Source organism: Schistocerca gregaria, chromosome 1 (assembly GCF_023897955.1).
Source record: "Schistocerca gregaria isolate iqSchGreg1 chromosome 1, iqSchGreg1.2, whole genome shotgun sequence".
NCBI lineage: Eukaryota > Metazoa > Arthropoda > Insecta > Orthoptera > Acrididae > Schistocerca > Schistocerca gregaria.
Window position 1 is genome coordinate 346442261 of NC_064920.1, and position 26495 is coordinate 346468755.

General features: G+C 40.6%; 1 protein-coding gene across 6 annotated transcripts in view; it reads left to right on the forward strand.

Moving 5' to 3' along the window:
* Nucleotides 1-26495, forward strand: part of LOC126344778 (maternal effect protein staufen-like) — a 169707-nt gene that overhangs the window by 122238 nt on the left and 20974 nt on the right. For all 6 annotated transcript variants that reach the window (XM_050002049.1, XM_050002051.1, XM_050002050.1 and 3 more), the window contains 3 exons: nt 9507-9665; nt 15111-15195; nt 22495-22715. In XM_050002049.1, coding sequence (XP_049858006.1) covers nt 9507-9665; nt 15111-15195; nt 22495-22715 — 465 coding nt within the window. The remainder of the gene's footprint in view (nt 1-9506; nt 9666-15110; nt 15196-22494; nt 22716-26495) is intronic.

Here is a 26495-nt window from a genome sequence, read left to right on the forward strand (position 1 = left end):
GGTCTTTACTGCATAATAGTGAAAATGTGGCAAGTAATAACCTTGTTTCCTTTCATTATTTTATGGGTGAGTGTTATTAGCAAGAACAAGTTTTGTAAAGGTTTAAAATTATGTGTAAAGTTTGTTGTAAGTCACTTACTGCTGTTACTTTCAAACACAGAATGAATATAAGCTTGTTATTTGGGTGTGGTGTGCTATACTGCCTCAAGACCTCTGCACAGTTGCTAACTGTAATACTAGTCTAATTATGACAAAGCCTGTAACATAAGATTGTACATCTTAGTGAGTAGATTACGCCAGCATTTTAGATCTTAAAATTTGGTCAGTATTTATTCAAAACATTGAAAATCAAAGTTTTCTTTTCTGCGGAAGCTGTTACATAGGCAGTCTCTACTAGGATTATGAACAATGAACCGTGCATAACAACTGTTTGATAGTATAGATTGACAGTTAACTGAAGACAACACAGTGTGGATGGTAATGTGGGACATTTTCAGTTAATTTATTGCCCTGCGTTTGTCATTAAACTGTAAGGTTCTTATAAAATTTGTAAAATCTTTGTTTGCAGGTAATACCCCCTTAGTGACAAAAGTGCATGTCATGTTTAGTAATAGTAGCAACTTATTGTAAGCTCTTGTGTTGTATTCTGAAAAATATTGTCACTGGAAGTAACATGTGAAAAATGTGCAGTGTGCATGAAGACTCCGTTGTCACCCCCCTCCCCTCCTGAGCCTATATCCCGTTGAATTTAATTTTGTAACTTACAGAAATGTGATATTAAACCTTTTCACAGTATCATATCAGTATTACACAATATATGAAGGATACAAACTCTTTTTAATTCAACAAATGTTTCATCGCTTGAGGTAAAGCAGTAAACTATACTCGTGAATTATTTTTTACTTTATCATAAAATTCACATGTGCTTATTAAAAGAAGCATTCTTGCTAAACATTGCTGTAACAGCTTCCCTAAGAGATGTTACAACTGTTGATACTACACAATATCGATCAAAAATTAGCAAATGACAATTTTATATGCTCATTACACTTCAAAGCGTTTCGTATGCATACTCCTATACATTTTACAGAAGTAACTGCTACCAGTGTTGGTTCCGCTATCGTATAATCATACAATAAAGGATCCTTCTTTCTATGAATTCTCAATACATTACATTTGTATATATTAAGGGTCAGTTGCCACTCGCTGCACCAAGTGCCTATCTGCTGCAGATCTTCCTGCATTTCGCTGCAATTTTCTAATGCTGCAACTTCTCTGTATACTACAGCATCATCCGCGAAAAGTGGCCTGGAAGTTCCGACACTATCTACTAGGTCATTTGCATATATTGTGAAAAGCAATGGTCCCATAACACTCCCCTGTGGCACGCCAGAGGTTACTTTAACTCCTGTAAACATTTCTCTTTTGAGAACAACATGCTTTGTTCTGTTCGCTAAAAACTCTTCAATCCAGCCACACAGCTGGTCTGATAATCCATAGGCTCTTGCTTTGTTTATCAGGCGACAGTGCGGAACTGTATCGAACGCCTCCCGGAAGTCAAGGAAAATGGTATCTACCTGGGAGCCTGTACCTAATATTTTCTGGGTCTCATGAACAAATAAAGTGAGTTGGGTATCACACGATTGCTGTGTCAGGAATACATGTTTATTTCTACAGAGTAGATTCTGGGTTTCCAGAAATGACATGATACGTGAGCAAAAAAACGTGTTCTAAAATTCTACAACAGATCGATGTCAAAGATATAGGCCTATAGTTTTGCGCATCTGCTTGACGACCCTTCTTGAAAACTGGAACTACCTGTGCTCTTTCCCAATCATTTGGAAACTTCCATTCATTGTGGTACAGGGCTGTTAGAAGGGGGGCAAGTTCTCTCGTGTACTCTGTGTAGAATCGAATTGGTATCCCGTCAGGTCCAGTGGACTTTCCTCTGTTGAGTGATTTCAGTTGCTTTTCTATTCCCTGGACACTTATTTCAATGCGTTTTTTTTTTTTTTTTTTTTTTTTTTTTTTTTTTTTTTTTTTTTTTTTTTTTGCGAGGATTTAGAGAAGGAACTGTAGTCCTCTGTGAAACAGCTTTGGAAAAAGGTATTTAGTATTTCAGCTTTACGCATGTCATTCTCTGTTTCAATGCCATTATCATCCCAAAGTGTTTTGATCCACTTACTGATTTAATGTAAGACCAGAACTTCCTAGGATTTTCTGTCAAGTAGACACATAGAATTTTACTTTTGAATTCACTGAACGCTTCACACATAGCCACGCTTACGCTAACTTTGACATCATTTAGCTTCTGTTTGTCTGAGAGGTTTTGGCTGCGTTTAAATTTGGAGTGAAGCTCTCTTTGCTTTCGCAGTAGATTCCTAACTTTGTCGTTGAACCACATCTACATCTACATCCATACTAGAGTAGTAATGTAAGAGATGTGATCTTCCCTGTCTGAAATAGGGAAGCATGTTTAATATTTTGTGATAGTTTGTACTAAATCTAATGCTTTTTGTAGTAGTGGGAAACATTATTTGAAATTTTTTGGAGTCCCAAACAAATAGAGACAAATATTCAGTGCTAGTTTATTAATTGCAGCTTGTTTTGTAAGTGTAACACCAGCATCATTCCAAAAAGTGAAACTTACAGTATTTATTTCACTGTTCTCCTCTTGTTATGGTAGTTCTTTATTTTGGTAACTAATATCATAATTGTCATACAGGGTTAACAAAATACTGCTCAGAGAGATGACGGCACCATCTTGATATTGGATGAAGATCAAGGATCCCATCTCTCCTGATGGTGTGGACCTTTGTGACGATGGGGCATTGACATTGTCGAGGTGCCTCAGGGTTGGCCATAGGTGTCGGTGTCCTTGGTGGCTGCGTCCGTGTCCCAGTAGCAGTAGTCCCAAGGTCATACAGAGCCCACCAGTGGTGCTGCAGCTGGTCTGGATGTGGCCACGAACTCTGAGGCTGCACCTGGCAGTATCTGTTCAGAGTGTATCTGAAAGTAGAAAAAAACAGAAGAAATTGTGTCCTGGGAGACTGAACCTTGTTGCAGACACTGGTAGTGGAGGCACACCCTGGTGCAGGCTAGCATTGGAGTTTGAAATTTCATGAGGGAGCAATCAAAAAGTCATAAATGCCCTCTACCAGTGGCCCTCACAGGTTCTGGTGAGTAGCGTCAGGAACCCAGTGAGATACCATTGGTCCTAGCAGTTGACCATGTTGAGATCAGACTGAGGAGTCTCGAACGGTTGACCAAGCAGATGACGCAGGGCACGGACTGTCAGATGATGTGCTTTGTCTTGCAGATTCTTCTCTCTCAAAATAATGCAAGGCCATGTGATGCATACCCGTTATTGAGAAAGATACACTAAATCTGTCAGAATAAGACACTTGTCCCAATCCGTAAGATCAATGATGTCACTTTTGGGGAAAGGTGGAGCAGTACAGATCAGACCTCAAAGGATTCTGGGTGGAGTAGTGTCCACACAGTGTGTCAGGGTTACAGCCTGGCTGACCCAGCTTGACCATAAGAGAGAGTCAGTCACAGATTGCCCTGGCCTCTTTACTGTCAGCAGCTGTGGCAAGTCTAGCCAGTGATATGGTTGCCACTGTAGAAACATCAACAAAGACCCATGCTGAATAAAAAAAATAATGGTGACAGTGATCATCACAGGGAATGATTTAAACACCTAAAGTGTGTGACCTCACAGGTTGATGTGAAATAAGTCTGATATGGTAGGTAACAGTCAGGCACATCCACAGTTTGTTCACAGTATCAATAATTGATCACTGCCAGCGGCACAGACTATAGGGCATGTCCAAAATGACACACACTCACAACAGCAAAGTCTTCACACGTTCAGTAGTGACCGATGATTCTGATGGCTATCCTTGAGGCATCCATGCCTATTAAATACTGGGTTATCTGTGAGAATCAGATCCGAAGCATACTCAGACTATTATTTTGTGAGGGTCCCTGTAGCTCAGGGTCAGTGTAGGAGTGTATGCAGAGGGATGTCCCTCCTAGCACTTGCAGCATGGTGAAGCCCTCATCTGGGTTCTCTTCATACACTGACACCCTAAACTCTCTTCTAACCTTCTTTTGAGTTCAAGCATTCCCTCACCTCTTTGTTTGTGGATGTGGAAGAAGTGCCTTTCCCTGTGAACTCAACGAAGAGGGTTTGTAAAAAAACTGTTTCAGGCTGTTTATAATCATACTCATTGAATCTGCTTCTATTTTATTCTTCTACAACTAGTACTCTGGTATGGAAAATGTTCTCTCCCATCACCATCAACTGAGTGTTCTGTGGTCGAGGGGACTGAAGACAGTGTGACGTTCCATAATGGAAAATCTATCTATGTAAACTGACAGTTACTTTGAGAAATACATCAGTAACTGATATTCGCAAACAAAATTCTATGTTTAATATAGCAGTGTTCTGCAGCATGAGATAGTACACACAAGTTTCCTTTGCAAGAATTTAATGAATTCCTGAAATAATTTGTACATATTATGTGCGCTATACAATTGGGCATCTGAGATCTTCGTGCTATTTAGTTCCCAGAGCATCACCAGCAACTTTATATGTGTGATATTTCAGTGGAAATATAAATAACTTGTATATAGTTGAATAACATCAAGCTGCAGTGGCAGAGCAGGGAAGAGAATCTTTGCCTCAGCAATGGTCTCATTTTGAAAATTTAATCAGTAAATTTTTCTGAGCTGGAAAACAATGAAATCAAAAATAGAGCTATGCCATTGTAGTTACACATTTTCCCTTTTATTCATCCTTGATAAAACCAAGTAAGTGGTAATTGGAAGGAACTAGATGTGAGGTATTGGCCAAATATTGCCAAATTTTTGTCAGATTGTCTACTGTGGAATAAATGACAAGGGGTTTCTAATCCAGACACTGTTTGCTGTTGAATGTCAGATTTCAGATTATCTAACAGGTCAACATGAAAATTTCATCTCCTGCTCTGACAATGTTGAGCATCAGTCGACAGACTTCAGAAGTATCATACAACACATTTCAGACAAATATGCGCTGAGAAAAATTGTGAGGAACAGAAAAAAACCTGTTAGAAAGCTGCTATGAAGGCAGAGAGAGCTTCACTGCAAATTTAAATGTAGCCAAAGCTTCACAGGTATACAAGAACTAAATGAAACCAAAAGTAACATAATGAGGGCTTTGTGTGAAATTTTCAAAAAATTTGAAAGCAAAATTCTGTCTACTGGCATAACAGCAAACACTAGAAACGACCTTAGCTGTTTAGTCCCCCTTAAACATCCCAACAACAACAACAACAACACTAGAAACTTTGTTTTTCCTCATTTAAATCAGTAACTGGCTCAAAGCCATCTGTCCACTCTGTGTTCATAATGGGATTGAAACGGTGGATGACACAGGAAATAACGAAGTTCAAAATGTCTTTTTGCAACACTGTTTCTCAGAAGCAGATCCCAGTATAGTTCCGCCTCTAAATTGTCTCATGAATGATAAAATGACAGATATGGAAATAAGTGACCAAGAGAAAGAAAAGAAATTGAAATGCCTCAACAGATGAAAGACCTGACCTGTTGGGATCCCATTTCAATTCTACACAGGTCACTGTGTTTGTCCGTAAAGCCAAGAAAGCAATAGATACAGGCACCCAGGTAGATGCCATGTTCCTTAACTACCATAAGGCATGTGACACAGTTCCACACTGCTCTCTAATGAATTAAATATGGAGTACAGAATATGGGACTGCTGTTGTGAGCAGATCGAAGAATTTCTAGCAACCATAACACAGCAAGCCATTCTAAACAAAGAGAAGTCCTGAGAAGTAAAAGTAACTTTGGACATGCCCCAAAGGAGTGATATAGGACCATTACTTTTCACAATATATGTAAATGACCTGCTAGATAACTTTGCAAGTTCCATTAGACTTTTCACAGATGGTGTTGTTGTATACAGGGAACTTGCAGCACTAAAAATTGCAGAGAAATAAAGGAGGACCAGCTGAGGATTGACAGTTGGTGCAGGGATGGCAATTGACCATCAGCATAAACAGATGTAATGTATTACAAATACAGAGACAGAAAGACCCTTTACTGTATGATTACAAAATTGCAGAACAATCATTGGAAGCAGTCAGTTCCATTAGATATCTAGGTGTATGTGTACAGATTGATTTGAAGAGGAACAACCACATAAAATTCATCGTGGGTAAAGCAGATGCAACACAGAGACTCATTGAAAGAATCCTCATGAAATGTAGTCCATCAAAGTAACTTACAACACACTTGTTCGACTAATACTTGAATATTGCTTATCAGTATGTGTTCCATTCCAGAAAGGATTGATAGAGGAAATAGATAAGGTCCGAAGAAGAGCAATCTTTTTCATTGCAGTTTCATTTATTAAGCACAAAAGTATCTGGGATATGTTCAGCCAAATCCAGTGGTAAACACAGTAAGAGAAATACTCTGCATCATGGCGTGGTCTCTTGTTCAAGCTCCAAGAGTGTCCATTCCTAGAAGAGTCGACTAATATATTGCTTCTTCCTAGATACGAGGGGGGACCCAAAAATAACCGGAATTTCTTTCTAGAAAGCATATACTTTATTGTTTTCAAATACAATCTTAATATCCTTTGAAGTACTCTCCATTAACATTAATACACTTGTCCAAACATTCATCCTAGTGTTCGAAGCACCTTTTAAGTTCGTCCTCTTTGATATCTGCTTGCATTTTACATCCGCAAAATGCTTCCCTCTCAAGTCTCTTTTAATCCTCGGGAATACGAAGAAGTCCGAGGACGCTAAATCCAGCAAACAAGGCGCGTAGGTCAAGGTAGTCATCTTCGTTGAGGCCAAAAACTGGTGAACGCTGAGAGCTGTGTGCGTGGGAGCGTTCTCGTGATGCAGGAACCACACACCAGAATCCCTCAAAGCCGGATGTTTTCGCGACAAATTTCTGCGAAGATGTTTCATAACCTCTAAATAGAATTGTTGGTTTACTGTCTGATTTTCAGGGACAAATTCAGAAATGGGGGGGAAACAGATCAACATCGTACTCACATTCAATTTCACTTGTCGAGCTTTTTTCAGTCGAGGTGAGCCAGGTGACTTCCATTGTGAAGACTGTTGTTTGCTTTCTGGATCGTACCCATAGCACCATGACTCATCAACTGTAATGATTTTGTTGAAAAAATGTGGATCATCTTTGAACGCGTCCTTCATTTCAAGACAGGCTTCAACGCGATGATCCCTTCGATCTCTGGTAAGAAGCTTCAGCACGAATTTTGCTGCCACTCTTCACATCCCCAAATTGATGGTCAAGATGCACTGAATTGAGCTCCAGGACAACCCGGATAAGTCATCGAGTTGGTCAATTGTCCTGCGTCGATCTTCACTGATGAGATCACAGATTTTGTTGATGTTCTCTTCGCTTCGAGCAGTTGAAGGTCGACCGGAACAGGGCTGATCCTCAACCACCATTTCTCCCTTTTTAAACCGATAAAACCATTCGTACACTTGCATTTTACTAAGAGCATAGTTTTTGTAGGCTGTCTGAATCATCACAACAGTTTCTGCTGCATTCTTGCTGAGCAAGAAACAAAACTACACTGCCGCACGTTGTTCTTAAGAACTAGGCATTTCAGCATGTCAAGTCTGCACTGTACACATACTCAAAGAACTGCCAAAGAAACCACACTTCTCACTGTTGGGTGGTGCCGCGTGGCAGAATGACTCAGCAGAGCTCCCACTACAACCCTCTGGCGGCACAACCTGCTACTACAAGTACACAAGGTGCAGCATTAAGATTCCGGTTACTTTTGGGTCCCCCCTCGTATATCTCAATAAAAGATCGTGAAGATAAAATTAAAGATATTTGAGCCCTCATAGTAGATTATCAGCAGATGTTTTTCCCACGGCCCATACCTGACTGGAACAGGGAAGGGGGGAAATCACAGTTGGATACAAAGTACCCTCAGCAACACACCAAAAAGTGGTTCGCAAAGGTTAGCTGTACACCTAGATGTAGATGTGAGACACGTTTATGTACAGGGTGTGTAAATAAAATTTCAAGACTTGTTTCAGAACACAAAATTTATTGAATACTTTCATATGCCAGACTAAAATTCTTCAAAATAGGTGCCTTGAGAATCCACACTTCGCTGCCAATGAAATTTTCACTTCTGGTAAGCTGCCTGGAATTCCTTAACTGGAATGCTGTTCAAAACCCTCATTGAAGCCTTTTGGACCACTGTGATGCTGTCAAAATCACTTCCCTTTCAGGTCTCTCTTCATCTGGAGGAACAAAAAGAAGCCACTGGGGGCAAGGTCGAAGCTGTAGGGAGGCTGTGGCGGCATTGCCACGTTGAACCAGGTCAAAACTTAAGTGACAGAGAAGCAGGTATGAACAGTCGCATTGTCATGGTGGAGCACCCAGTCATCTTCCTTCTCCAGGCGGACTTGATGCTTCAAACGGCAGACCACTCCAGTTTAACACTGACCATTGACAGTCTGTCTGGTAGGGCACAAACTATCATTCCTTTTGCGTCAAAGAAACAATGGGCATGCTATTCACATGTCACTTACTAATGTGGGCTTCCTTTGGCTTTGGTGATGTGGAAGTGTACTACTACAAGATTTGCCTCTTTAACTCAGGTTCATATCCAAAAACCCAGGATTCATCATCAATAACCTCTTTGTCCAAAATAAATAAATAAATAAATAAATAAATAAAATCACGTTTCTTATCATTAGATCTTCTGTCACTCGCAGAAACGCAGTTTGGTGATTCAAACCCACTTCATCTGCAATCTTCGATGCTGAGAAGTCGGTCACTGTTTAAAACTTAATGCACTTTGGCCAGATTTTTGTCAGCTCTGCTCGCTGTAGGTGTTCCAGAGCAGTCATCATCCTCCAAGTCTTCACAGTCATCTTTGAACATCTTGTGCCACATGAAAACCATGGCACATGACTTTGTGTATTATTTATAGGCCTCTTAGATCATTTTCAATGTCTCCCTACTGGTATTGTTCAGTTTCACACAAAATTTGATCGAACACCATTGTTCCAAGAGGAGGGGCAGTTTGGACCCTCTGATTTCTCGATGATATTTCGAAACAGACACTCCCTGCATTCGCGATGTTTTCACTCCAGCATTTTGCTGACGAATGCCGATGCTTGGCTTTATTATCCAGCACCCCCCACCACTAGGCAGGAAAAAATCAGTCTTGAAACTTTGTTTACATACCCTGTATTGACTATTGACTTTTCTACACCAGGTAATTGCATGTTTAATGATAAGAGTTCAATATATGCCAGCAGAATAGTCTAGCTGCCCTTTTGCTCAAATTTTGCTGCAGCCACGTAAGATCTTATCTTTTCCATGAACTCTGTGCAAATAATAATAGCAGATATATTATTTTTATAGGAGTAGTCCCTGTTAAATAGTTTCCAATTGTATCATAGATATTATTTTTAAATTTTTCACAGTTGTCAAAGAGAGCAGCAGCTGAGAAAATGCTGGAATTAGTGCAGTATAATGAGTCATATTCCTTTCTGTCAAACTCAATGAAGAGGAAGTCTAAGAAGAAGCGACGTTCATCTCAAAAGAAGAGAAGAACTCGCAGTATTCTCAGTACTTTTGAACAGGTAATATTTTGAAATGTTGCTTCATATCATAGGCTCTTCATATTGTAGTGTAGTTGAGATATAACACACACACACACACACACACACACACACACACACACACTGAAAAGGAGAACAGCAGCAGATTTTTTGCCCTGACTCATTCTTCCAGAAGATACCAAATAAAAAATGGAATCAAATTAACTACATTTCATCAACAATATTATGAAAAGGATAGATTGCTGCTCACCATAAAGATGGCCCAATGAGTATCAGGCAGGCACAACGAAGAGGCTGTTACACATTATAGCTTTTAGCCCAAGCCTTCTTCAGCAAAGAAAGCACATACGTTAACACATCATGCACACCTACCACTTGCAGCTCCAGCCAGAAGGCTTGTAAAAGTCTCAAAGAGGCCTTAATCCTGCTGTGGATCTTACGTGGATGATAATGGTGATGTTAAGATGCAAGTATAATAAAGCTCATGCACTGCAAGCCAGTCATGCTATAGTTAGGATGGAAATACCATCTGCCAAATTTTATTAATAGTTTGCAGGCCTACAAAGGTGGTAATGTGGCATCTTTTAATGATTTGCCTACCCAGTGCATTCTTTCCTTCCAGTTATGTGTGTGAAAAAATTATGATTACTGTTGTATGGTTACTAAGTCCAAATTCATATATAAATATAAACAAAACACTAATCTATATTTGCATGTTCATTGACTAAGTATTTATTCTGGGATTTACCGTGTGTGACTCAGTGTTGACACACACTAATGGGGCAAAAGTTACTACCACCTTCTAAATAATGTGTTGTTTCATATTTGGAATGCAATGCAGCAGTGATTTGCTTCTTATAGATTTTACGAATCCTTGGGAAACTTTCAGAGGTATAGGGCACCAGACACTTATCTACAGGTCATGCAATTCCCGTAAATAATAGGGTGGTGTTTTATGGGTATAGAGCTGGTGTCCAATAGCTTTCCAGATTTATTCCATGAGATTCAGACGAGGCAAATTTGCTGGTCACTATATCAACATGGTTGCTCTTAAATCCACTGTAAAATGACACTTGCCTGGTGACATGGATAGTTACTCTATTGGAATATTCTGTTGCTATCAGAGGAGACATCAAGCAAGAAGGGGTGCAGGTAGTCTGCAATAATATTCGCTTAGCCCACAGTTGTAATGGTGTCTTTGGCTACTACTACAGATCTGATGGAATCAGAATACTGTATCCCCTGTAGTATAATACTGTTACCCAGTGGACTGCGTCTGTGGTGCAATGCATGTTTTGAACAGCCGTTTGCCTGGATGATGACATATCTAGACATGACCATCAGTCTAGGGTAACAAGAAACATTATTCATCTGATCAGGCGACATATTTCCATTGATCTTTGGCCCAGCGACAAACAAGGCACACTTGTAGGATAACCAGGCAGCTTGCTGGTCATGGGGCATTTTTTGGAAATGGAACGCTCGAAAAATTTCAACCAAATAAAAATGTTGGCATAACTTCAAAATAAAAATGTTGGCATAACATCAAAATTCTGGGACTTCATCTTAAAAGAATCAATTGAACAATTTTAGTCATGACTCAGTGTACCACCCTAGTAAAGCCTAGAATCTGGTGTTTGATCTGTTGATAAAACAGCAGAGACCTGTACCAGAATGGAAAAAAGGAATAAATTGAAAAATAAGAAGATAACTAGATTGACAGAGCAGCTGTGGGGATAATGGCCAGAATGACAATAAGCTGAGGATTATAATTGGGTGCGAACAAAATTGGAACATCTTGCCTGCAGAAGAAGTGAGGGGTAGGCACTCAAAGGTATAGAAGGAGTTGCTCTGTCCTCCAGGCATGTTGGATGACAGCTCTGTCTGTTGTCAAAATGTTGTGCACAGTGGGCATGATGATCCAATCTTTCGTTTGAAAACTTTCATCCGTAATATAGACTGGGAAGAACTGAAGAACCACAAGAAAATAATTGTACAGTCATTATTTTTCTAGTAGGTTTAAGAGGTGGTATATAATATTATTCCTTATGAAGACAAGTCTCTAGTGCTGTGTTTGTTGTGTTTACTTTCTGATTTAAGAGAATCATAAAATGTAAAATAATTAAATTTCTGTTTTTCCCAAAATTAAAAAGAATGTGTAGTGGGGCCTCTCCATCATATACATCACAGATAAAGTTAATAGGTAATGCATTGGAGTAGTGTTTTCTTTTATGCCTTCTGTTACAAAGGTAACTGCTGGTGTATGTCTCTAGCTCATCGAAAGTTTTAGGCAGAGGAGGTACTTATACATCTATTGTGAATGTTGACAAAGAGAAATTACATTCCATGATATTGTTGGAAAAATGTATCTCCCATGGCACCAATTGCCTACATTACACAGGTAAACATTGAATGCATTGTAGGTCTCCAGTCCATCATAACTTTTAAGTGAGGCAGCCACACCAAATCTGTTATGAAGAAATCGGTGGGGAGAAAAAGACTGCTGGTGCTGAAGACTTCAGTATTAAGTTCCACCTTGCTCAGTCCAACATTGAAGAAGTGAACAACCTTGTTTCCCAAACATTTGGTCTCTACCAAATATTGGTGCATTATCATCCTGTAAACAAAACCATTTTTCTACAGCCATGGGAAAAAATCAGTCTTTCCACATCAGAAGGTGAGAATTTTTAATGTCTGTTTTACATACAAAAAATAGTGTTAACTGTTCTATCTTGAGCTATGCAGACTTAGTGAAGTTCAGGAGAACCTCATTTACCCTCTGTAATGGTGTGGGGCTGTTGAAATATGCATATAACATTTTGTTTATAAACTTAGTAGAAGAAGGGAACTTTACTTTGCGACTGAAAGGAAAGTGCAAATTTTTAACATCTTATTTTCCCTCTGTGCTTAATTAAGTCAGGGTCCCGGGAGAACCGGGAAAAACCCGGGAATATTTTCATCTGGGAGAAACCGGTATAAACCCGGGAATTGTTTAGAATTCCGGAAATTTTTCATTTTTTTAGTTTTCAAGTAAATTTTTATGATTTTGATAGGTAAGAACCAATACTCTAACAGCAGATATTACTGTATCCCGTTACTGCAGAATAATACTGCAGCAACAAAACATGAATGAGAGAAGAAAAAAAAATGAAAATAAAGCTTAAGTTGCAAAGCAAAATGCGCCGTATACAACAAAACAGTGCTCATACAAGCGACTGCCAACAGCAAAGTGTGTCAAAGGCTTAGGAAGACTATGCAGTGCTTCATAACACCAAATTGCCTCTGATGAATGTGACTTGACAACTGTTTAAATTAGATTTGTTTGAGCAGTTGCGGGCAGGCTCTTGCGCATGCGCAGTTGAGTCGCATATGAGTAGTACCATCTCCCGCCTCTGATTACAGAAGTGTGGCTGGGCGCCACTACTTAATATTGCCCCGGTTCAGAAATTACTAAATTTTGGGCTGATGAACAGAATAGTCTGAGTTGTGGTGGGGAGGTGGGTCATCTCCACGTGACCTGTGTTTACGTACAGTGATTTTGTTGTTTCCTCTTCGTTTATTGGTTTCACATTAAATGATACCAAATGGATTTTTGTGGCCGGGAGCTATCAAATGAATTAAAATACATTCCCATAATTACGGAAGGCTAAAATATGTTATTAGTTTTAGAATTTGTTTCCACCTGTCTGATAGTCAAACATTAATCACCTTACAGAACAATGAAGCTGTTTTTGCCAGTTTGCTAAAGAGACTTGGCTTTTATTAATCTTTTCTGCAGAGACAGTCAAATTATTTGAAACAAAGTGTTTAATTTCACACTATTGGCTAGTTTCAACTGTTCGCTGCATTTCAAGTGTACGTGTGGCATTATACCATAATAAAGAACCAAACATGAGATAATACAGTATTGGTACTCCAAGAAAATTGACATACAAATGTGCATTTTAAGCCAAATTATGCGTTTTAGTATGGTTCACGAAATTTCGACGCTCTTGAAGCATCCTCTGATTTCTTGTTTCTTTTATGACATAATGTAAGGTCTTTTAATGTTTTACACATACGAAGATACGGGCTTCCTGCATCACCGTAGCTGCGCAAGCGTAGTGACGCTTGTTATATGGCGCTCTCTTGAACTGCTGAAACGAACCTATTTCTAACAGGTCACATAAGATGAGCTATGTGCGAGAATGTACGATGAATTTCTTAAATTACAAAGTGTTTGACTCTCATTTAAAAATCGACTCTTTGAGTATGACCATTTAGAAGAATTTTGAGCCCAGAGATCAGACATTTACGTCGTTGTTAAAAATTTTACTGGCACATTTGTTTGATGTATCTTAAAGTGTAACAAGTGCAAAAAGGATCAACATTATATGTGGAAGCTTAGCTTCTCTTCCAACTTATTAATCTTCGATACCAATATTATATGTGAATGCTATGTATATTAATTTAAACCAATAACTTTTCTTATTTATGTGTTCGCGCTACTTAAGAGTGATCTTGCTATTGGCTGTCATCAGCTGACGAGATCACGTGCATGAGCTATGACTGGCTTACAAAAGCGCATTGCAATTTCGATTTCAATGCATTGGAAAGTGACATGCAGTGTTTGGTGGAATTCGAATTTATACCTTTGTAATACAAAAATATGCAGCGTATATGTTGCTGCACATCAAAGGTCTTTCAAACCCTGTTTTTCCCCCTAAGTTTGGTTTTCTAAAGTGCCGGGAAATTCTGCTCTGGTATATAAAACCACAAACATTCAAAGGATTGATGAGTTTTACAGTGCCGAATAAAAGTATAGTGTCACTTAACACAGAAAAAGTGTATTTTTAACTGGGAAATCCAGGGAAAATCTGGAATTTTTTTTCCTTGTTCACGTATACAGCCTGTAAGTGCATACGGTAGTTAACCATGCACAGTTTCAGTTGTATAACTCCCGTAATAAAGGAGGACCTGCAGGGTTTTGTAACAAATGAAGAAGTACATTATGAGACTGACAGTCTGTAAAGCATGAACAGCCTGTAAAGCATGAACCACTGATCATAACTTGTATCAATAATTGTGGGAATTCTTCCAGATTATTTTATGTGCATATTAAATGAAAAAAGCTATTTTATGGAAGAAAGGATCATCATCATTCATCGAATACTACTCTGTCACTGCTTGTGGTTCTAATGGATTCACACTTGTATACCAGAGGGGTCAAAAACCATTTGTACCACTGGCTCATCACATTGAATAATATTGTTGATCAAGACTTGTACGTTTTGATCATTCTTCGAAGGAAATGATACTCGACTTTTGCTTCTTCTTGAATTCCAATGTGATTAGCCATTTTGTAAACAGGTGAATGCCTTAGAAACAAGCTGTAGTTGTTTACAAGAACTAGAGGATATTCTTAGTAAGTGTTCAGAAATGATTGTTGTGATGTATTTTCATATTAAAGATTATTTTCTTTCCTAGATGAATCCCAGTTTTCGGGCAGATAAAACAATTGCAGCAGTAATGAATTCAGAGTTTTGGGATGTTTCCAGTGACAACAACAAAGGTTTGTATGTAGAAAAGTTTAACTTCATGTACAACAATGTTTAAAACCATAAAAACACCTACTTGGTATTTGCTGCACATGGAACAGTCGCACAAAATGATAAATGTCTAGCAGAAGAAATTTAAATGTGGCACAGTTTTTCTCACTTCCCCCACCTCACACTCACAATGAGAAGGCCTCAGGCACGGCCAACTGATTCGGCTCAAATTTGGCAGGTCGCTTGTGTACAACCTAAAACAGAGGGCTCTAGGATATTTTGGGTCAATGCCCCCGCAATTTTAAGAAAATCACCCCTAAAGGTTATGACGAGCAATCAACTTAAAATTAAAGGGCTCGATAGATAATTGTAAATAGAGCATTTTTCATCACCAGGTATAGGGTCCGCAAATGCAAACTTTTCCAGAAATCGAGGAAGAAACATTTACAACTGTCACTTCTGTACCCACATGGTAAATGCTTTTCACCGACAGCGCTGATAGCCCAATGGCCAAGTTTACTGGCTGGGAATAGGAGAACTCGGTTTGGAATCTTGAAGAAACCAATTGATATGAATAGAAGGGTTAATAAGATAAGTAAATCAATAAGGAATGATGATAATAAGGTAGGCAAGCTAATTTCCCAAACGCTGTGAGTTAGTAAAGTATTACACTTTTAAGCTTTGTCACATTAAAACAACTCCTAGTAAGAATGCTGCGAATTCCTCATGAAGGATCACAGATAGCCAACCTCGCGACACTTATTTACAGTGAGGCACAGGACAGAATGCACACAGGGAGAGTTATGTTGTCCCGCTTGCCTCTTCGTCATATCATAGTTGTGAACCTGGAAGAGTGTAGGTGTCCAGCAAGAGCCTTATAGAAGTCAATCGGAAAGAGTTGTTTTGTGTCATTAGGCTGCCGTGAACCTCATGGATACATGTAGCGATTTTTCATTTTTAAAGTGCCGAATGAAATACGTTTTGTGAATGAATACAGCATTCTTCTGTAAGTAACATATGATGAGTACTACATGTAGTTTGTAGTAATTAGCTTGTCTGTTTATGCCATAGTAACTAGTTATTGTTTTTTGTGTCATATCTTTAAGGTGCATGATCTGATTAATGGAGGATGTACACCCTTTCACTAGCGCTGTAATATATAGTTGGGAGCCTGTCACAGACTATGGCAAGCGGGAAGTTACCAACAATGTGTTTTGGTTTGTAAAAGTGTTACAAGACAGATGCATTATCAATACACTACCACAAGCAGGCAGTTCTGTTTCTCAGCGTTCCAGATCTATAGGAGCGGCTATTGTTGAGCAATTTTTGGAGCTGACAAACGAAATGACTTTTGTTGATACTGAAGTACTATACCATGAAGACGAAGCAGAAGGTGATTCAGTGGAAGATATCCGGACTAGTGAATCGCAAAATGGTCATAACACTTTGGAAATCTCCACATAAAGGGGAATATGTGGTGAACTGGTTACTAAACGATTGAACTACAGCACTATACCCTTTGAAGTAAAAGTAAATTCGGTAGCACTAGCCAGGAATCATCCAAATTGGAACTTACAAACACTGCAAAAGAATGGAGCAACAACAGCCCTGAATAGGAAGAAGGACTTGAAATTGTGGGAAAGTGATAATTGTTAAAGGAGGGACAAGATACGACAAATACCAGGTGATAAATAAGTGGACATACGACCGATTTGTCAAATCTCATTGTTGTAATCAGAATGTAACAACGAGAATACTTCAGGAGTGGGCTGCTGTGCAGCGCTTCAATATATGGCCAACAAAGATTTTACGTTTGCTGCATCATTATCTTGGGCACAAAATTTCACATCAGAGTATAAAATTCAGCAGTAAAGTTTTGTTTCTTGCTCGGCAAGAATGCAGCAGAAACTGTTGCGTTGATTCAGACTTCCTACAAAGACTATGCTGTTAGTAAAATGGAAGTGTGCGAATGGTTTTCTCGGTATAAAAAGGGAGAAATGGTGGTTGAAGATCAACCCCGTTCCGGTTGACCTTCAACTGCTCGAAGCGAAGAGAACATCGACAAAATCAGTGATCTCATCAGTGAAGATCGATGCAGGACAATTGACCAACTTGAGAACTTGTCCGGGTTGTCCAGGAGCTCAATTCAGTGCATCTTGACCATCAATTTGGGGGTGTGAAGAGTGGCAGCAAAGTTTGTGCCCAAGCTTCTTACCAGAAATCAAAGGGATCGTCGCGTTGAAGCCCTGTCTTGAAATGAAGGACGCGTGTAAAGATGATCCACATTTTTTCAAGAAAATCATTACAGGTGATGAGTCATGGTGCTATGGGTATGATCCAGAAAGTAAACAACAGTCTTCACAATGGAAGTCACCTGGCTCACCTCGACCAAAAAGAAGCTCAACAAGTGAAATTGAATGTGAGAATGATGTTGATCCGTTTTTTACATCAAAGGGATGGTACACTCTGAATTTGTCCCTGAAAACCAGATGGTAAACCGACAATTCTATTTGGAGGTTATGAAACGTCTTCGCAGAAGTTTGTCGCGAAAACATCCGGCTTTGTGGGATTCTGTTGTGTGGTTCCTGCATCACGACAACGCTCCCGCACACACGGCTCTCAGAGCTCACCACTTTTTGGCCTCAATGAAGATGACTACCTTGACCAACTCGCCCTGTTTGCCGGATTTAGCACCTTTGGACTTGACAAACTGCCTATTGGCATCTGTCTCGGGTTCTTCGGCCGACGTTCATCTAATGATTTTTCTGACGTTTTGCCAGCACGAGTGGCTGGCATTGTCAAAGCTTCCCCCTCCATTGCCGGTGGGGAACAGGAGCTGAGCTAGCGGCCACAGACTATATGTACCTGGCCTGCCAACGTCCGAGGGCTTCTCCGCGGTCATTTCCGGTGCGGTTCTCCTCTTCCTACCTGTGACGGTCGTTCACTGCAGTACGGGAAGCCAGGATCCGTTTACCTTAATGCTTTCCATTTTCTTGTTCAAACTGTATTTCTACAGCTTCTCTGAACAAGCACGTGTGATAGTGCTTCTCTACAGCCAGAACTTCCATGTCGGCGAATTTTATTACGTGGTTGGTCTCATTCAGTGCGTGCTCTGCCACGCCCAATTTCTCCATCTGCCCCAACCTGCAATGTCGCTTATGCTCTTTGATCCTGGTGTTAATGGATCGTCCAGTCATTCCGACATAAACGTTTCCACATGTGCCTGGAATACGGTATATTCCCGCCCTTGCAAGTGGGTCTGTTTTCTCCTTCGCCGATCTAAGACACTCTTTGATCTCCCTTGTTGGTTTGAAAATCGTCTTTACGCCATGTTTGCGCAATATACGGCCGATTCTGTCCGTCACTCTGGGAATGTACGGCAGAAAGGCCGTACCCGACGTTTCTTTTTCTGGTTCCTTACTTCGCCGAGTGTTTGGCTCTGTTACACTTCTAATATAATTTGTGGAGTACCCATTGCTCCTCAGGACAGTTTCCAGGTGTTGCATTTCTCGTTTGAGGTGTTGCAGGACGAATATGTGAGCCGCAACATAGAGCATAAGCGACATTGCAGGTTGGGGCAGGTGGAGAAATTGGCCGTGGCAGAGCACTCACTGAATGAGACCGAACACGTAATAAAATTCGCCGACACGGAAGTTCTGGCTGTAGAGAAGCACTATCACACGTGCTTGTTCAGAGAAGCTGTAGAAATACAAAAACACGCGAACAGTTTGAACAAGAAAATGGAAAGCATTAAGGTAAACGGATCCTGGCTTCCCGTACTGCAGTGGACGACCGTCACAGGTAGCAAGAGGAGAACCGCACCGGAAATGACCGCGGAGAAGCCCTCGGATGTTGGCGCGCCAGGTACATATAGTCTGCGGCTGCGAGCTCGGCTCCAGTTCACCACTAGCAATGGAGGGTGAAGCTTTGTCAATGCCAGCCACTCGTGCTGGCGAAACGTCAGAAAAATCATTAGATGAACGTCGGCCGAAGAACCCGAGACAGATGCCAATAGGCAGTTTGTCAACAAGTGGCCACGAAAGCCTTAACAATTTTGTACCTTTGGACTTCTTCGTATTCCCGAGGATGAAAAGAGACTTGAGAGGGAAGTATTTTGCAGATGTGGAAGACGTAAAATGCAATCTTGTGAAAATGCTAGCAGGTGTCAAAGAGGACGAACTTAAAAGGTGCTTCGAACACTGGAATGATTGTTTGGACAAGTGTATTAATGCTAATGGAGAGTACTTCGATGGAGATTAAGGTTCTATTTGGAAACAATAAAGTATATGCTTTCTAGAAATAAATTCCGGTTATTTTTGGGTCCTCCCTCATACATCTCTCATAAGGAGGTACAAAATATGGAAGATATACAGAAAGTGGTGGTTCTTTTCATCACGCAAACGATGTCACTTATGACTGGTTTTAATCATGATTACGTGACAACACAGATCAAACAGGACACGAGTATCGGGTGAACATTCGACGTACATTATTGCATAAGGGAGAAAAACGGACCCTTGTTGGTAGTAAAAACAATCTAACACATTCGTACACGGCCCAATATGCTATCACAGCCTCTGCAAAAGTGTTGCCTAAGGTTTTCCTGTGTTTACATGAAACGAATGTTACATTTGGTCCTCAGGTTATAGAAGAGGTCAATCGTTTAAACGACTCATTGAAAAATGTTTACATTACCAGCTCCAAATCCAGGAAGCTGACAAATGTGTTTTACAGACCATTTCGTGAGAATGTTTTAATAGCATACGTGTATGATAACAAGTTTTGTCTAGTAATGGATTCCTGGAGTGGACAAATTAATACTACAATATATGACACAATGTTTATAGATGGCGAGGGTAAGCCGACATGCACAGTAAAAGTAATACCTCCAAACTGCACACCTGTGTGCCAGACGTGTGATGCTTATTTCTATCGCCAGGTTAAAAACTATTTCCAGGCTTCAGAATTGCAGTGTGCTTCTGGAAACCCAGCAGGAATTGCGCAACCACACGCATGCAATAATTATTCACAGCATAATTCATAACCAAATTTCAGCACTGATTTTTCAGGCAATGATATCGTATGCATGGTACACATCCAAATTAATTCCCGAAAAAGACATATTTATAAATGTAAACCAAGTTTTTTTTCCGCCGACTCTTCGGAAGGAGCAGTGTAGCTGTCGAAAAATTGCATTCATTAGATGTTCTTGGTGCTGTGAGTATATTTGTTTCGAATGTTTGTACGACAAGTACCATCCATCTAGTTGTTTGAAGAAAAGTGAGGACACGTAACATTGACTGGCAGAGCCATTGTAAAGTGACCTGGCTTAACATTTTAGTTGTTTACTATCCCAAGAGGTTCAAGAAATTTATTTGCCTACCTTACTATTATCATTCCTCATTGATTCACTTACCTTACTAATCCTCCTATCCCTATCAATTGACATATGGAAAAATACAAACGAAAAGAAGAACATCCACTATGTTTCTTCGAGATTCGAATCCGGGTTCTCCGATTCCCAACCAGTTACCTTGGCCATAGCACTATCGATGCTGTCGGCAAAAAGCATTTACCATGTGGGTACAGAAGGGGCAGTTGTAAAAGTTTCTTTCCTCGATTTCTGGTAAAGTATGCATTTTTGGAACCCATACCTGATAATGAAAAAGGCTCTATTCATAATTATCTATCGATCCCGCCAATTTTGAGTCAATTGCTTGTCATAACCTTTAGGGGTGATTTTCGCAGAAACGTGGGGGTGCTGACCCAAAATATCTTAGATTCCTTCGTTTTCACTGAATAATTTAATGATGGTATTCGCTGTCCTTTTAGTTCACCTTCATTGTTGTGCTGCTCATCCTCATGTAGAGAACTCAACCCAAAACAGAACCTGCCACATGGCACCCTACAATCATTTCCTACCAGTCAAAGGACAGACCTCCCATGCAAAATCATCCATTGCTGTTGCTACTTCTGCATAACATTCTGTATCTATATGCCAAGTAATTAACTATGTCTTTATGAGCTAATATGAGCATCTGATGTCTGAATATTGATGCCCTCTACACTGGCATCAATATGTGTGGAATTAATTTGTCTTGTGTCCACAGCATATGTTGTGTATCAAGTTGTTATTTTAAAAGCCCACTCATCAGTACCGTCCATTACTGTGTCTGCAAATGAAGAATACGTTACAATCCCCTCCGATGCTGCAACTGGCAAAACAAATCCATCATGTGCATGTGGTCATAGCAGCTCTTCTTCTCTGAGGGAAGTAATGTAAGGGTTAGAGGTTTGCACGTAGCAGTCTGCTTTCACTATCTCAGAAAGCTGATGAATTACTTGTCAGTGTATGTTTATATCTACTGCAGAATGCTTCCACAGTGAGTCACTGGCTGGTGCATGCAATAAAGCTGTTTTGCATATCTCAGATATGGAATAATGCCTTTATCTTGATATCTTCATAAGTATCTGGTGCTGAGGGTGACAGCCACAATGATTTCAGGTCGATGTAGTGTGCCTGCTGCTATGAACTATTTTTTTTCTTTGGGGGTCGGGGGGAGGATGGTAAACTTATGTTAATTTCTGCCCCCACAGACCCAGTGCCTAAAATTCCCAACAAGTAGTGCATGGGGCCCACAGCCAAAGATGTCAAAGATGGATCTTTTTCCCTGCAACCCCTCCCCTCCCCCTCCATTAGCATAAACTACACTTTAAGTCAAAAAGTAAATTCTGACTTCTTGTAGATCATCTGTCACTTTTATGATCTACGTAAGTGTGTTTTAACCTGCAAAACAAGCAGAGCTCAACCAACAGTAAAAAGACATGCATTAGCAATCATTCCTTGGATTCTTGGGAAGGTATTAAAAAACACAACACAGATTCTGTATCCATACCTTATGAGTAAAGTAGGGTAATTCAGATTCCACTGTCTTCGCTTATGAGAATGTTTTTAATATCTCCATACTGTTTTATTTTTGGAGAAAGAGTGACGTGTGCTCCAAGCCATGGCCAATTCAAGCAATGTTTAATAATCATGTGGACTCTTTAGCACTCAGCCAATCATGGACTGGAACAAGACTGCCACTCTTCTTCTTCAAATGAAGCAGTGTGTGGGTATTACAAATATAGGCTTAAACTAAACTGCAAATATTGGATTTTGACCCTTTACCTCTCTGGTATGGGTATAAAAATGGTTAATAGTACCCCATATTCCTAATCAGGTTGCCCTGGTGTCAGTGTATGAGACATTATTTGTATGCTAAATGTATTTTTCACGTACTTTGTGTAGCTGTCTGAATCCCTGTTTCTAACACTCACAGGTTTGAATCAAAGATTGGCAGCATTTGCAAAGCAGCTGGTGAAGAGTGGAAGTTCCTTTCTTGATGAGCCTACTGTGAAGTCAACACTTACAGACACAACATCTTCCACCTTCAGCCCCAAATCACAAACATCACAGGACCAAAAAGTTACTGCAAAACACACGTTGATGCAAGCAGCTGATTTATTGGATTTTAAAGTTCATTTTGTAGATTTGCCTAAGGTAATCATCATTTTGCATATAATATGGAAACTATTATTTTGTTTGAAGTAAATTTAAAATGATGTTAATTTTAAAGAGCATGCTATATGAAGTTTAATTGAGAAGGTAACATATGCTTTTATGTCATCTTTTCCCCTCCTCAATTTCACAATTTTTTTCTTGTGGAGATAAAACAAGCACACACACTCAGCAGTTAAAAAGTTCTATAATCAGTAGTTTTCCTCAAAAAGTGGGAATAGGATTGTCTCATTGTCTGTAACTTCCTCAACATATTCAGGTGGAATGAGTCTTGAATCTCCCATTAACCATTCTGGTATACATTTCCTGTGGGTTCTCTTACATGGTCCAGGATGGACACTGAGAGAGTTTCTCTGACAAATATGCAGCTCATTTCCTTACACATCCTTTTCCACTATGAGCTTGTGCTCCACTCAGACTATGCTTTCTTTCTTGATATTCTGTATTACTGCTTTTAAGCTGGTAGTGTATGAAGTAATATTTTAGTAATGTTGAAATAATATTTCATACTGACTAATTTTTGCTAGGTTTTTACTGAATAATGTTAGAGGAACATATTTCTGAAATGTTTCAAAAGGACATAAATTATGTTTCTGTTTACAATTTAAGAATATGACACTTTGTAACGATGTGGAACGTGTCAGGTTAGTAAAAGGTGTTTATACAAGATATTACATCACAGAAAATATTACATGACACTTAATTTTATTTTATTTTATATTTTTATTTTCTTATTTATTTATTTATTTTTTATTTTTTTGTTGGTGTTGAGGAAATTACCCACTTAAGGAGTTGCCATTAAGAAATTCTTTTAATTTCCTTTTAAATGCTATATGGCTATCTGTCAGACTTTTTGATGCTATTAGGTAACTGAGCAAAGACTTTTGTGGCATCATAATTTACCCCCTTCTGAGCCAAAGTTAGATTTAACCTTGAGCAGTGAAGATCATCCTTTCTCCTAGTGTTGTAGCCATGTACACTGCTATTACTTTTGAATTCGTTCAGATTGTTAATAAAAAATTTCATAAGTGAATATATAAAAACAAAATGATGTGACTTACCAAACAAAAGTGCTGGCAGCTCCATAGACACACAAACAAAGACATACACACAAATTTCAAGGTTTCGCAACCAGTGGTTGCTTGTTCAGAAAAGAGGGAAGGAGAGGGAAAGATGAAAGGATGTGGGTTTTAAGGGAGAGGGTAAGGAGTCATTTCAATCCTGGGAGCGGAAAGACTTGTCTTGGGGGGGAAAAGGGACAGGAATGCACTCACTCACTCAAACACCCACACACACACACACACACACACACACACACACACAACCACATCTATTCCCCCGAAGGTGTCTGCTTGTGTCTGTGTATGTGCGGATGGATATGTGTGTGCGTGCGAGTGTATACCTGTCCTTTTTTCCCCCTAAGGTAAGTCTTTCCGCTCCTGGGATTGGAATGACTCCTTACCCTCTCCCTTAAAACCCACATCCTTTCGTCTTTCCCTCTCCTTCCCTTTTTCCTGAAGAAGCAACTGCTGGTTGCGAAAGCTTGAATTTTGTGTGTACGTTTGTGTGTCTATCGACCTGCCAGTGCTTTTGTTTGGTAAGTCACATCATCTTTGTTTTTAGATATATTTTTCCCACGTGGAATGTTTCCTTCTATATATAACGTGGAATGTTTCCCTCTATATACACTCCTGGAAATGGGAAAAAGAACACATTGACACCGGTGTGTCAGACCCACCATACTTGCTCCGGACACTGCGAGAGGGCTGTACAAGCAATGATCACACGCACGGCACAGCGGACACACCAGGAACCGCGGTGTTGGCCGTCGAATGGCGCTAGCTGCACAGCATTTGTGCACCGCCGCCGTAAGTGTCAGCCAGTTTGCCGTGGCATACCGAGCTCCATCGCAGTCTTTAACACTGGTAGCATGCCGCGACAGCGTGGACGTGAACCGTATGTGCAGTTGACGGACTTTGAGCGAGGGCGTATAGTGGGCATGCAGGGGCCGGGTGGACGTACCGCCGAATTGCTCAACACGTGGGGCGTGAGGTCTCCACAGTACATCGATGTTGTCGCCAGTGGTCGGCGGAAGGTGCACGTGCCCGTCGACCTGGGACCGGACCGCAGCGACGCACGGCTGCACGCCAAGACCGTAGGATCCTACGCAGTGCCGTAGGGGACCGCACCGCCACTTTCCAGCAAATTAGGGACACTGTTGCTCCTGGGGTATCGGCGAGGACCATTCGCAACTGTCTCCATGAAGCTGGGCTACGGTCCCGCACACCGTTAGGCCGTCTTCCGCTCACGCCCCAACATCGTGCAGCCCGCCTCCAGTGGTGTCGCGACAGGCATGAATGTAGGGACGAATGGAGACGTGTCGTCTTCAGCGATGAGAGTCGCTTCTGCCTTGGTGCCAATGATGGTCGTATGCGTGTTTGGCTCCGTGCAGGTAGCGCCACAATCAGGACTGCATACGACCGAGACACACAGGACCAACACCTGGCATCATGGTGTGGGGAGCGATCTCCTACACTGGCCGTACACCTCTGGTGATCGTCGAGGGGACACTGAATATTGCACGGTACATCCAAACCGTCATCGAACCCATCGTTCTACCATTCCTAGACCGGCAAGGGAACTTGCTGTTCCAACAGGACAATGCACGTCCGCATGTATCCCGTGCCACCCAACGTGGTCTAGAAGGTGTAAGTCAACTGCCCTGGCCAGTAAGATCTCCGGATCTGTTCCCCATTGAGCATGTTTGGGACTGGATGAAGCGTCGTCTCACGCGGTCTGCACGTCCAGCACAAACGCTGGTCCAACTGAGGTGGCAGGTGGAAATGGCATGGCAAGCCGTTCCACAGGACTACATCCAGCATCTCTACGATCGTCTCCATGGGAGAATAGCAGCCTGCATTGCTGCGAAAGGTGGATATACACTGTACTAGTGCCGACATTGTGCATGCTCTGTTGCCTGTGTCTACGTGCCTGTGGTTCTGTCAGTGTGATCATGTGATGTATCTGACCCCAGGAATGTGTCAATAAAGTTTCCCCTTCCTGGGACAATGAATTCACGGTGTTCTTATTTCAATTTCCAGGAGTGTATATACAAAGATTCCAAGACTTACCAAGCGGGAAAGCGCCGGTAGACAGGCACAATAAATAAAACACACACACAGAATTTCTAGCTTTCGCAACCGACATACATATGTGCGGATGGATATGTGTGTGTGTGCGAGTGTACACCTGTCCTTTTTTCCCCCTAAGGTAAGTCTTTCCGCTTCCGGGATTGGAATGACTGCTTACCCTCTCCCTTAAAACTCACATCCTTTCGTCTTTCCCTCTCCTTCCCTCTTTCCTGAAGAAGCAACCGTCGGTTGCGAAAGCTAGAAATTCTGTTTGTGTGTTTTATTTATTGTGCCTGTCTACCGGCACTTTCCCGCTTGGTAAGTCTTGGAATCTTTGTTTTTAATATATTTTTCCCATGTGGAAGTTTCTTTCTATTTTATATATATATTGTGAGGCTACAGTGGAGATCCCCAGCTCTTTAAATAAGTGTCTGCAAGATGATCTTGGATGAGCTCCAGCAATTATTCTGATTACCTGCTTTTGTGCAATGAACACTCTTTTACTCAATGATGAGTTACTGCAGAATATGATGCCATATGAAAGCAGAGAATGAAAATAGGCGTGCTAAGCTAATTTACTGAGATGTATATTGCCAAAATTGGCAATGACCCTAATAGCATAAGTAGCTGA